The sequence below is a fragment of the Tripterygium wilfordii genome, chromosome 12 (genome assembly GCF_013401445.1).
Source record: "Tripterygium wilfordii isolate XIE 37 chromosome 12, ASM1340144v1, whole genome shotgun sequence".
Classification (NCBI taxonomy): Eukaryota; Viridiplantae; Streptophyta; class Magnoliopsida; order Celastrales; family Celastraceae; genus Tripterygium; species Tripterygium wilfordii.
The window spans coordinates 12,171,794-12,184,461 of record NC_052243.1 but is presented as its reverse complement, the minus strand read 5'-3'; the positions used below and the strand labels follow the sequence as shown (position 1 = coordinate 12,184,461).

At 36.7% G+C, this 12,668-nt stretch overlaps 3 protein-coding genes across 5 annotated transcripts; all 3 read right to left on the bottom strand.

Annotated features, from left to right (window-relative positions):
* Positions 1 to 1,155: 1,155 nt before the first annotated feature.
* On the bottom strand, positions 1,156 to 2,915 carry LOC120011537 (branched-chain-amino-acid aminotransferase 2, chloroplastic-like). The gene is made up of 8 exons (XM_038862672.1): positions 2,779 to 2,915; positions 2,511 to 2,687; positions 2,290 to 2,421; positions 2,090 to 2,188; positions 1,877 to 1,993; positions 1,610 to 1,705; positions 1,374 to 1,486; positions 1,156 to 1,273 (listed from the first exon to the last, which is right to left on the bottom strand). The coding sequence occupies exons 1-8, from the start codon at positions 2,887 to 2,889 to the stop codon at positions 1,156 to 1,158; spliced, it is 963 nt and encodes a 320-aa protein (XP_038718600.1). The 5' UTR covers positions 2,890 to 2,915.
* A 2,043-nt stretch (positions 2,916 to 4,958) lies between these two features.
* Positions 4,959 to 8,295, bottom strand: LOC120011535 (branched-chain-amino-acid aminotransferase 2, chloroplastic-like). The gene is made up of 9 exons (XM_038862667.1): positions 8,009 to 8,295; positions 6,739 to 6,913; positions 6,450 to 6,626; positions 6,220 to 6,351; positions 6,025 to 6,123; positions 5,813 to 5,929; positions 5,560 to 5,655; positions 5,337 to 5,449; positions 4,959 to 5,236 (listed from the first exon to the last, which is right to left on the bottom strand). The coding sequence occupies exons 1-9, from the start codon at positions 8,164 to 8,166 to the stop codon at positions 5,092 to 5,094; spliced, it is 1,212 nt and encodes a 403-aa protein (XP_038718595.1). The 5' UTR covers positions 8,167 to 8,295; the 3' UTR covers positions 4,959 to 5,091.
* A 1,054-nt stretch (positions 8,296 to 9,349) lies between these two features.
* On the bottom strand, positions 9,350 to 11,829 carry LOC120011536 (histone H3.v1-like). 3 transcript variants are annotated; one of them, XM_038862671.1, is made up of 3 exons: positions 11,587 to 11,829; positions 9,893 to 10,815; positions 9,350 to 9,804 (listed from the first exon to the last, which is right to left on the bottom strand). In XM_038862671.1, the coding sequence occupies exons 2-3, from the start codon at positions 10,734 to 10,736 to the stop codon at positions 9,752 to 9,754; spliced, it is 897 nt and encodes a 298-aa protein (XP_038718599.1). In that variant the 5' UTR covers positions 10,737 to 10,815; positions 11,587 to 11,829; the 3' UTR covers positions 9,350 to 9,751. The 3 variants fall into 3 exon arrangements, with proteins under 3 accessions (XP_038718599.1, XP_038718596.1, XP_038718597.1); XM_038862668.1 differs by having other exon boundaries at positions 9,350 to 10,815; XM_038862669.1 differs by having other exon boundaries at positions 9,350 to 10,803.
* Positions 11,830 to 12,668: the final 839 nt, after the last annotated feature.

The window sequence follows — 12,668 nt, the reverse complement described above, 5'->3', positions numbered from 1 at the left end:
ATATATATATATGATCTTTACATATACAATTATATTATATACCGAGTTATTTTAACCTTATTAATGGTTGGTGTGTGGTTGTTCGATAGAGAACGGGTGACAATTAAGCTTCCATGACCAAATTGACAAGGACCATATCAGAATCCTATGTCCAAAGTTAAACCATTTTACTACAAGATTCAATGCAAATATGCAAATATGCAATAATGCATACCCCGATTGCATGCTAATTTCTGGGCTTTTGCTTCGGCCCAATTAAACAGCCCAAACCGGAAAACATTAGAGTAGCCGAATCCAGTATCCAAGTTGGACCAGCAATGGTAAAGCGCAAGCCCATAATAGCCCAAGCACAAATGATTTAGCATATCTTACCTTTTTTTTTGTAACATGGAACCATCGAACAACTAATTGGTAAATCTCGGGTCACATGAAAGACCCCACAACCTCCGTGAATCAGTTGAAATTTGGGCAGAGGTACAAGCACAAATGGTTTAGCAATGGTCACAATGCTCTGTTCTCTCTCACACTGCAAAATCTTACACTAGCCTATGCTACTTCTTGTTAGAGATAAGATAACCCAAACTTAAATTATGTTTGATTTGTTATCTTTTCAGTAAAAATACCATTGAGAACTTCTCATTGGAATCGAACATTGAGCACACATATGCTTAACTCAGTCGATTGCCAACCGAGTCACCGCTTGTTGGTTTGTTATCTTATTAGTTGGTTATGTGAGATAATATTAAATTTGTTTTATATTTCTCTATAAATAAATAATACATTCTAAGTTGTAAATCAAGCGTGAACCAACCAAAACAAATGACATGTTCCTAGTCAAATTACAAACCATCGAAGACGGAGGTCTAATTAACCGCTCTCATTTATATTGATAACTGAGAACGACAATAGTTTTTCACCTCACAACAAGGTAATTAATACGTTATGAAAATCGAATTCAGGATCTCCCGAGTCCGTACAATTTGACCCAAGAGACTCACCAACTAAACTCTCATCCATACAGAGAAGTAACATACCATTATTCGTTCTTATCAAAATAACCAAACTGATACTTTGCAATGACACTAAACAAGTAACACAACACATGTAACACATTTACATGTGAAGGATTACATATAAAAACAACTGTTTAAGCTTTTAACTATCTATTTCAATGGTCCAACCCTTCTTATCCTCAATCAGACCCCTTTGAATTCCTACAAGATTTGAGCATAGTCCCCTACACACACACCCATCACCTGTTCTGAACTCAATTCTGTACAAAACAAACGTAAAACACTAATCAATGATAAACAATTAGGCGTAAATACGGTCGGACACTGTAATGGAAAGTAAAGTTTATCAGCATTGCTTACCGTTTATCCTGATATGTGATGCTGCCTACAGGGGACACAACGACAGCAGTTCCGGTGCAAAAAGCTTCGTCAGCTTCGATCAATTCATCTACTGCAATGTCCCTTTCCTCCACCTGGCGCAGATGTTTGATTAAATTGATGCACAAGTGCATTAACAACGTTGGATCAGACACTACTCGGACAGGATTTCATACAAGTCATGAATTAGTAAATACAAAGAATCGAAAGAAAGTCACCTGGTAGCCAAGATCACGGGCAATTTCGATGATGCTTCTTCGAGTGACTCCAGCTAGAATAGTTCCATTTGTAGCAGGAGTTGAAATAACATTACCCTGTGACATACACTTCAATGGTGAGCCAACTGAGAATGCATAACACCTTTACAAGGAATGCAATGTAATCAACAAACCACATTGAGTTAATAAGTCGAATAAGCTAAAAGCAAGGTACTAAGATATATAAGCGATAGACAGACGGTATAAATGGCAGTATAAGTATAACACCTTTACAAGGAAAATGTTGCAACCGGAGGCTTCTTCCAAATATTTTTTATTTGCGGAGTCAAGGTACAAGACATCTGAAAATCCTCTGCTTCTCGCTCTGCCTAGCGCATTCAAAACCTACAAACACGGGCATGCAGGCCTCGTAATATGTAAGAAAATTAAGGAATGAAGCAATAGCGAAAACTTCTGTTGAGAAGAGATCGGATCACTTACTTGACCATAATTCGAGATGGCTTTTACACCTCCAGTTCCACCGCGAGAGGAACGAGAAAACTCTTCCTCCACATACAAGTTCAAAGGTGCCGAACATCCCTGCATCCGAAATAGGATAAATTATATTACTTTTAATCATCCTACTGACAGTTCAAGCTGGACCAAGTTTCGTTTCATTAGAGATTACATAGAAAACGCACCTTGAAGTAATTGCCAACAGGAGAACCATATACCAAGAATGTATATTCAGGTGCCGGTGCTATACCCAGTACTGCGCCTGTTCCTAGCAGAAGAGGCCTCATGTAGAGGGACCCTTTTCCCGGCGGAGGAATCTGCTTACAATTTATCATTAGTTCATACTGTGTTCAATAAAAATGTGGATTCAAAAGGCTGTATAAAGAGAGGATCATTAGTTCATTACCCAACGCTTGTTAGCGAGCGCTGTTTGTTTCAAAGCTTCGACGAATTGATCAACAGAAGGGCAAGGCATGCACATTCTTTCAGCACCAAGTTTCATTCGCAACGCATTTTGATCAGGACGGAATAGGAGAAGCCGCCCATCTTCTTTTCTATATGCTTTTGTGCCTTCAAACAATCCCTTTAATGCAGAATATAAAACACATAAGTCTTTCTACATTGTTTGTGTGTATATAATCTCCTTTTAACAATCAAACATTGCACAAACTTGCCTGTCCATAGTTTAGGACTCCAGCTGCAGGGCTAAGCTCAATGTTCCCGTACGGAATAACTTGTCCTTGTTCAAACTTCTCATCATCTTTACTGCATTTCATCATGTACATGTAACCGGTAGGGACGAGACCAAATCCAAGATCATCCCAATCCACATCAGCATACCCTTCCTCACTGAAAAGCATTACCAAACAATAGGCAAAAAGCATATAACATTTGGGGTAAAAGAAAATACAAATTCGTGCACAATTACAAACACTCAAAAACTACATGGGTCACATGTGGCGACGGGTCAAAAAAAACACAAAGTCATGCATGTCTTTGACCCAAAATGAACAATATTGGTTTATAGTGTTAGGGCTAGATTTCTAACATGGTATCGGAGCAAGAATCAATCTATTTGGACATGACCTTTACCAAGTGCGTGAGAGTCTTAAGACTTTATCCCACATTGGATTGACATATAAGAAAATGTCTAGTCCCTTTCACACGACCAACGCGTTTACTGGGCCTAAGAACCAATGACAACAGTCTAAGAAGAATAAAGTCGTGCGGTCCTTTGATCAAAAGCGAACGATTTGTAGTGTTTGGGCTAGATTTTATAAGAAGTTTCATGAACCAAAAATGCAAGAATTGTACTCCAGTAACTTCTGAGTCATGAATTTCCATAACACAAGCTAACCAAACATTTAGCAAGAATCATAAACCATGAGATCAAATTATCGATACCTATAAACAGGTGATTCTGGCACTTGCTGTGAAGATGATGAAGCCATAGATGTGAACCAACTCTGCAAACATTCAAATTTAAGTACTAAAATTGAGAACTTCTACACTAATTATAAATGCCAAATCGATTTGCAAATCGGTATTGGATTTAACAAGGTTTCTATGCAACAATATTGTAAAGAATATTTCACAAGACAACAACCAACCTTGGACGAAAACAATAGTTCAGTGGGTTCGGGGGCCTTGCAATAGACATGCATTTTCAATTTGAGCCTTTAATAACTTTAAAAAAATTACCAAAAATAATAAATGCAAAGTATTTGGAGTATAAGGTGTGGTTTGGTTCGTAGAATCCAGTTTATTAGGAATAAAAAATTTCTCTCTGTCAATGATTCTTATGTTTGGTGGGTGGAATTTTTTGAATATAGAATTACAAGGAAAGTTGGATTCCTCTTAAAAAAAGAATTCTCCTTTCCTTTTTTTCGGTTCGTGGAATCCAGTTTTTAAAAAATAAGAGTTTTCCGTTAGTAATGATTTCTATATTTGATTAGTGAAATCCTTGGAATATTATATTCCAATGAAAGTTGGCTTCCTCCAAAGGAGGAATTCTTCTTTCCTCCCCAAAAAAAAATCCTTGGAATCTTCACTTTTTTTAATTAAATATCTATAATATTATTTTGAAAAACATATAATTTCAAAAATATCCCATAATTGTATATTTTAAATATGTCATTTTTTAAGTGTTATTTTTTAATTTAAATTTGTCATGCTATGTGAAATAATTGTAATTTTTATTCTAACCAAATATGACCAAGAAAATCAATGATGTTACAAAAATAGTATAATAATGTGATTCAAACATTGAAAACTCGAGCCCATTAAGATAGCCCAAGCACAAAAAGTGACCAATACTCTTTCCTCTCTCCCACTGCAAAACCTACGCTATCCTCTGCAATGGGACAGGGGTGAAGCAAGGACTTAGTATGAGGGAGGTCGTAGTAGTGGATAAAGAATTTTATGTTAGAATGGGCAAAAGCTAGGTGGACGATTTTTTTTTGGATTATCTATTAATTATGCATTCGAAAGTATAAAAAAAAAACACTAAAAATCAAAAAATTATAAAATATAATCAGTAATAATTGTCACATATCTTTTTATTTCAATATGAAGATGATTTTTTTACAATAAGAGGGTCTCTTATTTAAATTACTACATAATTAGGGTCATGAAATTTTTTTTGAAGCTGACCCATCACTATAAGATGGCTTCGCCACTGTAATGAGGCATACAAACCGGTAATTGTCACTTTTCGAAATAGCCCTATTACAGCTCAACCACTCATTGTTCAAATGCTACATTTTGGTTATTAATGTTACATAATCGTTTCCCGGTCAATTTTTCACTCAACGACATAACATGGCATAGAGTACAAATTAACAAAGGCCTAATGTAACATAACATTATTCCTTTTTTTGAACCAATGAAGGAACGTTTGTTATAATCAAAACATAACATTCTTACAACCAAACTGATACTTTGCAATAACACTAAACAAGCAACACAACACATTTACATGTGAAGGATTAAAGCAAAACACAACTGTTAAGCTTTGATGTATCAATTTCTATGGTCCAGCCCCTCTTATCCTCGATCAGACCCCTTTGAATTCCTACAAGATTTGAGTACAGTCCCCAACATACACACCCAGCACCTGTTCTGAACTCAATTCTGTACAAAACAAACGTAAAACATTAATCATTGATAAACAATTATGCGTAAATACGGTCGGACAATGTAATGGAGAGTAAAGTTTATCAGCATTGCTTACCGTCTATCCTGATATGTGATGCTGCCTACAGGAGCCACAACGACAGCAGTTCCGGTGCAAAAAACTTCGTCAGCATCGATCAATTCATCTATTGCAATGTCCCTTTCCTCTACCTGGCGCGGTTAGGGAATGTGTTCCAGAAGTGCAGATGTTTGATTACATTGATGTACTATTTCATTAACAACGTTGGATCAGACAATTCAAAGAATCTTAAGACATTCACCTGGTAGCCAAGATCATGAGCAATTTCGATCATGCTTCTTCGAGTGACTCCGGCTAGAATAGTTCCATTTGTAGCAGGAGTAGAAATAACATTACCCTATGAGATTAACTTCAAGGGTGAGCAGATAGAGAATGCATACTAATAAGTTATAAGTAACAAGTTCTACGATCATTAGAAACTAGAAAATAAGCCGAATGAACTAAAAGCAAGATGCTAAGATAAGAGAGAGACGGTCTAAATGGCAGTATAACACCTTTACAAGGAAAATGTTGCAGGCGGAGGCTTCTTCCAAATATTTTTTATTTGCGGAGTCAAGATACAAGACATCTGAAAATCCTCTGCTTTTCGCTCTGCCAAGCGCTTTCAAAACCTACAAACACGGGCATTCAGGACACGTAATATGTAAGAAAATTAAGGAATGATGCAATAGGAAAAAAAATTTTCAGTTGAGAAGAGATCACACACTGGAGCATAATTCGAGATGGCTTTTACACCTCCAGTGCCACCGCTAGAGGTACGAGAAAACTCTTCTTCCACATACAAGTTCAAAGGTGCCAAGCCTCCCTGTATCCGAAAAATAGGAGAATTTGCATTACTTAATCATCCTACTGACAGTCCAAGCTGGACCAAGTTTCATTAGAAATTATATAGAAAATGCACCTTGAAGTAATTGCCAACAGGAGAACCATATACAAAGAATGTATATTCAGGTGCCGGTGCTAAACCCAGAATTGCGCCGGTTCCTATCAGAAGAGGCCTCATGTAGAGGGACCCTTTTCCCGGCGGAGGAACCTGCTTACAATTTGTCATTCGTTCATACTGTGTTTAAGAAAAATGTGGATTCAAAAGGCCATATAGAGAGAGTATCATTAGTTCATTAGAATCATTACCCAACGCTCGTTAGCGAGCGCGGTTTGTTTCAAAGCATCGACGAATTGATCAACAGAAGGGCAAGGCATGCACATTCTTTCAGCACCTAATTTCATCCGTAACGCATTTCGATCAGGACGGAATAGGAGAAGCCGCCCATCTTCTTTTCTATATGTTTTTGTGCCTTCAAACAATCCCTTTAATGCAGAATATCAAACACATAAGTCTTTCTTCTACACTGTTTGTGTGTGTGTATATATATATATATATATATATCCCTTTTTAACAATCAAACATTGCACAACTTGCCTGTCCATAATTTAGGACTCCAGCTGCAGGGTTAAGCTCAATGTTCCTGAACCGACAAACTTGTCCTTGTTCAAACTTATCATCATCTTTACTGCATTTCATCATGTACATGTAATCGGTAGGCACGAGACCAAATCCAAGATTATCCCAATCCACATCAGCATACCCATCCTCACTGAAAAAGTATTACCAAACAATAGTCAAAAGGCATAGATTATATAAGCAAAAAGCATAGATTAAGACCTTATCCTGAAATTAAACTTAAACTGAATAGCAAAGGTTTTGAAGAAGAGACATTTCCTAACATATCTCACATCGGGTTGGCATAACCCAACTGAGTGGCAATAGACAAAGGTCGAGTCTCTCTCATACAATCAAATGACCAATGCATTTTCAGCCTAAGAACCAATGATGATTACCCAAGAAAAACAAAGTCATGCGGGCCTTTAGTCCAAAATGGATAATATTAATTTGTAGGGTTTTTGAAATAGGCATGAGACCAAGAATATCCCAATCCACATCAGCATATCCATCCAAACTGAAAAGCATTACCAAACAAAAGGCAAAAGGCATAGAGCATATAGAATATAAAATTTGGGCAAAAGATAATACAAATCCATTGCCCCATTACAAACACTCAAGTTCTATAATTAAGTCTAAGAATAAAGAACTACATGATCACATGTGAGATTCACAACCCATAAAGTCAGTTTCATGTAAATGAACCACTAATGCACGACTTGTACTATAGTTATTATTAAGATTTTATCTCATATCGGATTGGCATAACCCAACCAAATGTTATATAAACAAAGGGTCAATCTCTCTCATAAAATCAACGCGTTTTGAGGGCTTAAAAACCAATAGCGAGGACTCAAGAATAAAAAAAAAAAATCATGCGGGCCTTTGGCGTTTAGGTTGGATTTGTTATGCTTTTGACGACAAAACTCAAATGTAGAAAATACGCAGAAACAAAATAGAGAAATAAAGAAGGAGAAGCAAAAACAAAATTTTCCTTTTCCGACAAATACAAACTATATTAATTTGCTTTTATTTTTCTTTCACATTTTTTTCAGCTGGTCCCGCTTGTTTTTTCATTCTTTAATTTAGGAGAGTTTGAGCAAAACAAAAAGAAACGGGTATCAACTTTGATCAAATCCGAACAGTTAAAGGATTTTCTAACAGTAACATTTGATTCATGAATTTCCCTAATACAAGCTAACCAAACATTTAGCAAGAATCATAAACCATAAGATCAAATTATTTATACCTATAATCAGGTGATTCTGGCTCTTGCTGTGAAGATGATGAGGCCTGAGATGTGTACCAACTCTTCGCAGAGTTCACAAGACAACCAACCTTGGATTGAAAAGAACCAAATCGCAGACATCGAACCAGACCACCCAAGTGTGCTCTCTTACAAATCATGGTTAAAAGCCACTTCTAGTTCTTGTACTTGTCTAGACTAAAACCTTTATTTTTTTGTGATTTGAGAAGTACAATGGCATATGAGTAAGGACAGAGTTAGAGCAGACAAGACTGTGATGGATGTTAATGAATGGGAAGCCTTTGAGCCTTAAATAGCTTTAAATAAATTACTAAAAAATAATAAATACAAAGTATTTGGAGTATAAGGTTTAGTTTGGTCGTCAATTAATCCAGCTTTTCAGGAATGATGCTTGAGATACTCAAAATAGACTCTCATTTTATCTCCGATTAATATGGAGTGTTGAATATTAAATAAGTCCTACACTCCTACATGTTTGTTTACACTCAATAGTCATTTTACATATATGCTTATAATTAAAAAATATATATTTTACATGCAACATAGATTTGGGAATAAAATGACGGTTATATTTTAGAATAAATAGGCTAGCTTACTCCCACTTGCCTATAATCATCCCAAAATTGACCAAATTGTAGGTGTGGCCGACCGCAGACACAATTTGAGAGATTAGGCTGTGACTTATTGAAACTCTTACATGATGCATCTCTCTCTCAAATTTGCCTAATTATGGCTGATATTGACCTTTCGCAGTCTCTAGTCGAGAGAATGGGGAAAAGAATGGGCCAATAGGGTGTTTTCCATTTGACTTGGGGCATGTGGCATCAGCTTGGATTTCTGACCAAATTACAGGAAATCCAATATTTAATTTTAATTTTTTGGGAATTAAAAAAAGAGAGGTAGTGTGTGATGCCTTGTAAGTTTGGGGTATAAATGAGTGGATAGTCATCAAGTAGTCCATCTGAGATCGATCTGTTTGTGCAATAAAATGCATCTCTATTCACATCCAACCCGAAGGAGCTAGCCGAGTTGTTTTTGTCTTCCTTGTATTCAATAAAATTCATGAGTCTTAGGTTTGAAATTTCTCATCGACATCCTCTGGTTAGCTGCCATTCAAGTACCATGATCTCATGTAGAAAAAATCTCAAAGGGTATAGTGCACGAGTCTAGTGGTTTACTCTGCTAGAATGAGTCCAAAAGGTTTTACCTTGTAGAGGTTCCTACGATGTACAAGAGAAAGGAGAAAAAATGATACACACTTGGGCTGGCAGTCTGGTCCAAATGGGCTCGACAATTTTATATCTTTCATAAGCTGCAATCTCATGAAAACAAAGAGCACAACTGATTCTCAGTCATGCACATTTCATTAAGCAAGTGCACAAGTTGGGATTATTTAATTTCCCAACTCCTAATCACAACCTATTTTGCTAATTTCCACAACACACACCACAGAACCATTTCTACATTTTGTCAATTACAGTAATATCACCTAAGAACAACAATTTCTATCTCAGAAATCGTCGCTGAGTTGCAACTTTGCCACAACTTTATTGTTATTAGCACATTTCAGTAGAGCCTCCAGAACAGCCTGATCCTCTCTATGCTAGTCTAGTTGTCTTTGACGCTGAACGTTTGTCTGAATCTACCAAGCAGAGCTGCCATTTCTTGAAGCAACAGAATGCGAAGCACTGGCTGCCGCTATGTCCTCAATCATTGCGTAAGGAGTTAAATTTGAACTTGGTTGCTCATTTTGAACAGCTTCGTTGAAGCTCTCATTCTGCTTACTATAAACATCTCGCAAGGCTATGTGTTTCCCATCAGTACTTACGTCCTGATTGTCAATCGACTCCTGCAATATACTTCTTCCATTTGAAGCCTCCAAGCTTTTAACTTGCATGGAACTCGAGCTGAGTTCGACATTTGTATCCTCAATTGATGAACTAGAGTTTGGAGCAGTGGCCGAATTCTCCAATCTGATCTTATTACCATTTTCTACATTGCTCACATCATGTCGAGAAGAAAAAAATTCAGTCACCACATTCATCCCAACTTCAGGGTCCAAATTGTTTATATCAACGATTACATCGTTGGCATCATTGGTTTCCTTTCTGTGCTTTGACACAGTATTCTCTGCATCAACCTTTTCTTCCTTTAACATCCTCAAACCTCCGAGCTGAAATATAGTGCTTATGGTCTGCGCGTTCTGCTCTTCTCTCGCTTTCTGAGCATTCTTTTCACCTTCATTCTCGGCTCCATCATCTAACAAATTTGCATGCTCAGTTTCATCATCCTTCTCTTCGTTCTCCTGCTCTTCACTTCCCTCATCTCTCTCCGTATCGTCTACATCAATAAGATCCTCTACCTCTTCAGATTCTTCTTCATCTGCTCGCTCATGATCATGTCCATCTATTTCATCATCTCCAGCCTGCGCTTCTTCATCCATAATTTCTTCTGGTTTATTTTCCTCTACTACATTCCCGCGCCCACCAATCAGCGAAGACGATTCCTTAATTTGGGGATGGAGGACCTTCCTCCCAAGTTTCATGGTTTCAAGCCCATTCTGCAGTTCTTCTGAGATCTTCTTATCGTATAAATGCTTGAATTGGTGAAGCACCCAGAATCCAGTGGCAAGCAAGACACATATCTGAAGAACATGTTTTACTTTCAAACCTTTTGACCTTGGAATTCTTCTAGGTGATTGCTTCAACATGGACAACAATTGAGATGTGGTACTTGATATCTTCTTCAATTGTCAGCAGCAACTGCTCAAACCCAATCTTTAAAAGAAGCTAAAAATCAAAATAAATAAATAATTCAGTCCAACAAATAAAGCAACTAGACTGCTGAAACTCTCAGCTATATAAACAATGAAGCCTTAACCTTCATTTAGTCTGTAAGGAGAGAGCAAAAGAGAGAAGGAAAAACGTTTTGATCGCTACACGTAGTGTCACCGACAAGATTCAAAAGGAGATAAACCTCGGAATTTTGCCTGGCTTATCAATTAAAATTTACACAGAATCCAAACTCCATAAACATACTACTCCTCCTCAACACATAGATACATATAATGTCATCTATTTATGATCACAAGCTGTAATCACCAATAAGCAAATGACATGGGGTCATTATCTACTCTGTCAATGAAGCTAATCATCCCTATAAAATCTTTTGTTCATGGTAGGTTGGTGTGCACAAACACAAATGTGCATAGTTTGAAGCTCAATTGAGTACAATATTCACAACTAAAAAGAAGCAAAAACATGTCAATTAAAAAAAGTTACAAAAGCAAGGAGGAATCACATGGTGAGAACTGAGGACCCTTTTGAACCAACAACAAAGACCCACTTCCCCCAAAGAACAGAAGAGTCAGTCATCAGATAATGAAACTAAACTAAAAAGGCTACAAAGAGGAAGAGAGCGAGAGAGACAAATTTGACAGATACCCAAATGAGAATTCATACAAATCCCCATTAAAAAGTCTCAATTTCATCATAAAATTCAACACTAAAGCATGTTTATCTACTATCAAAGACAAACAGATGAGAAATAAAAGAAGGTACCTAGGAGGCAAAGGAATGAGCATCAGGTGCTTGATAAAAGTGACAAGTGGAAACAACTGCCAAAAACTTCTGTGATTGGAGCAAATAAGTCAGGTTTTGAAGCAGCAGAAGCAAAATCTCTCTCTTTAAGTGAGACAGAGTTGCTCCCGGACCAACCAGTACAGAGATTCAGAGAGGGAGGAGGATAAGCAGAGTGTGTGTGTACAAGAGAAGTTTGTGAGTACAGTCTTCAACAGAGAGCATTTAATTAATTTACATTTTACACACAGTAGATGTCAACAATATGGTGGCGGATACTAGTTGCTTTTAAATCACGTGAGTGACCAGTGGCAGTTTGGGTACATAGATTAGTGTCAAACGACATCGTTTTGTTAGTATTCCTTTCAAATGACGTCGTTTTCAATCATTGCTGCATGTACAATGGTAGGTCTCTTAACTGGGACACGACATGTGATATTTTGGGAATGTGAGTTCAATTTTGTTTTTATATTTTTCATATAAATGTTGAACCGACACAACCACAAATTGTACAAATTCAATTTTAACACTGTGATTTTGTCTCCTATGTTGTTGGTGAGTTTCCACATCTGATATGAATGATAAGCTATGTTGGATCAAAAGTGATAGGAATCCTAGTAAATGAGATTTCAGTCATCCCAATGACTATCATGTCTGATTCAATCAATAAGTTTTGTGAGCCCCTATATTTACATCAATCAATGAACAAGATGAATTATTGCGATGATTGAGATCTCATTTACTAAAATTCCTAACATTTTTGAAGTTGAACCAAAGTCCAATATGTGACCATAAGTATATTATTCTCAACCAAAATCGAATTCAGGACCTTTTTATTTCATACAATTTGATCCGAAAGAGATTCACCGTTAAACTATTAGTATCACCTAAATGGTTCCATTTATGTTTTCTTTACTTCTCATGTGTTGTATTTTTTAAGAATTTTTTTTTTTTACTTGTTTTTTCTCCGCTGACAGGTAATTGGCAGCAAATTTAATGCCTCTCTATTTCTTGTTTTCCTTTTTCACTTTATTTTATATCTTTTGTCTCAATTGGTTGTCTGT

What these genes read in the sequence shown, in the direction of transcription:
- LOC120011537 (XM_038862672.1), bottom strand. Translation starts at nt 2,889, where the DNA reads ATGTACATGATGAAATGCAGTAAAGATGATGAGAAGTTTGAACAAGGA. An exon ending in GAGTCCTAAACTATGGACAG is followed by an intron (nt 2,688 to 2,778) that starts GCAAGTTTGTGC and finishes TCTGCATTAAAG; the next exon opens with GGATTGTTTGAAGGCACAAA. An exon ending in CTGTTGGCAATTACTTCAAG is followed by an intron (nt 2,189 to 2,289) that starts GTGCGTTTTCTA and finishes TTTCGGATGCAG; the next exon opens with GGATGTTCGGCACCTTTGAA.
- LOC120011535 (XM_038862667.1), bottom strand. Translation starts at nt 8,166, where the DNA reads ATGATTTGTAAGAGAGCACACTTGGGTGGTCTGGTTCGATGTCTGCGA. An exon ending in CCAGAATCACCTGATTATAG is followed by an intron (nt 6,914 to 8,008) that starts GTATAAATAATT and finishes ATACTTTTTCAG; the next exon opens with TGAGGATGGGTATGCTGATG. An exon ending in GCAACATTTTCCTTGTAAAG is followed by an intron (nt 5,656 to 5,812) that starts GTGTTATACTGC and finishes TTAATCTCATAG; the next exon opens with GGTAATGTTATTTCTACTCC.
- LOC120011536 (XM_038862668.1), bottom strand. Translation starts at nt 10,736, where the DNA reads ATGTTGAAGCAATCACCTAGAAGAATTCCAAGGTCAAAAGGTTTGAAA.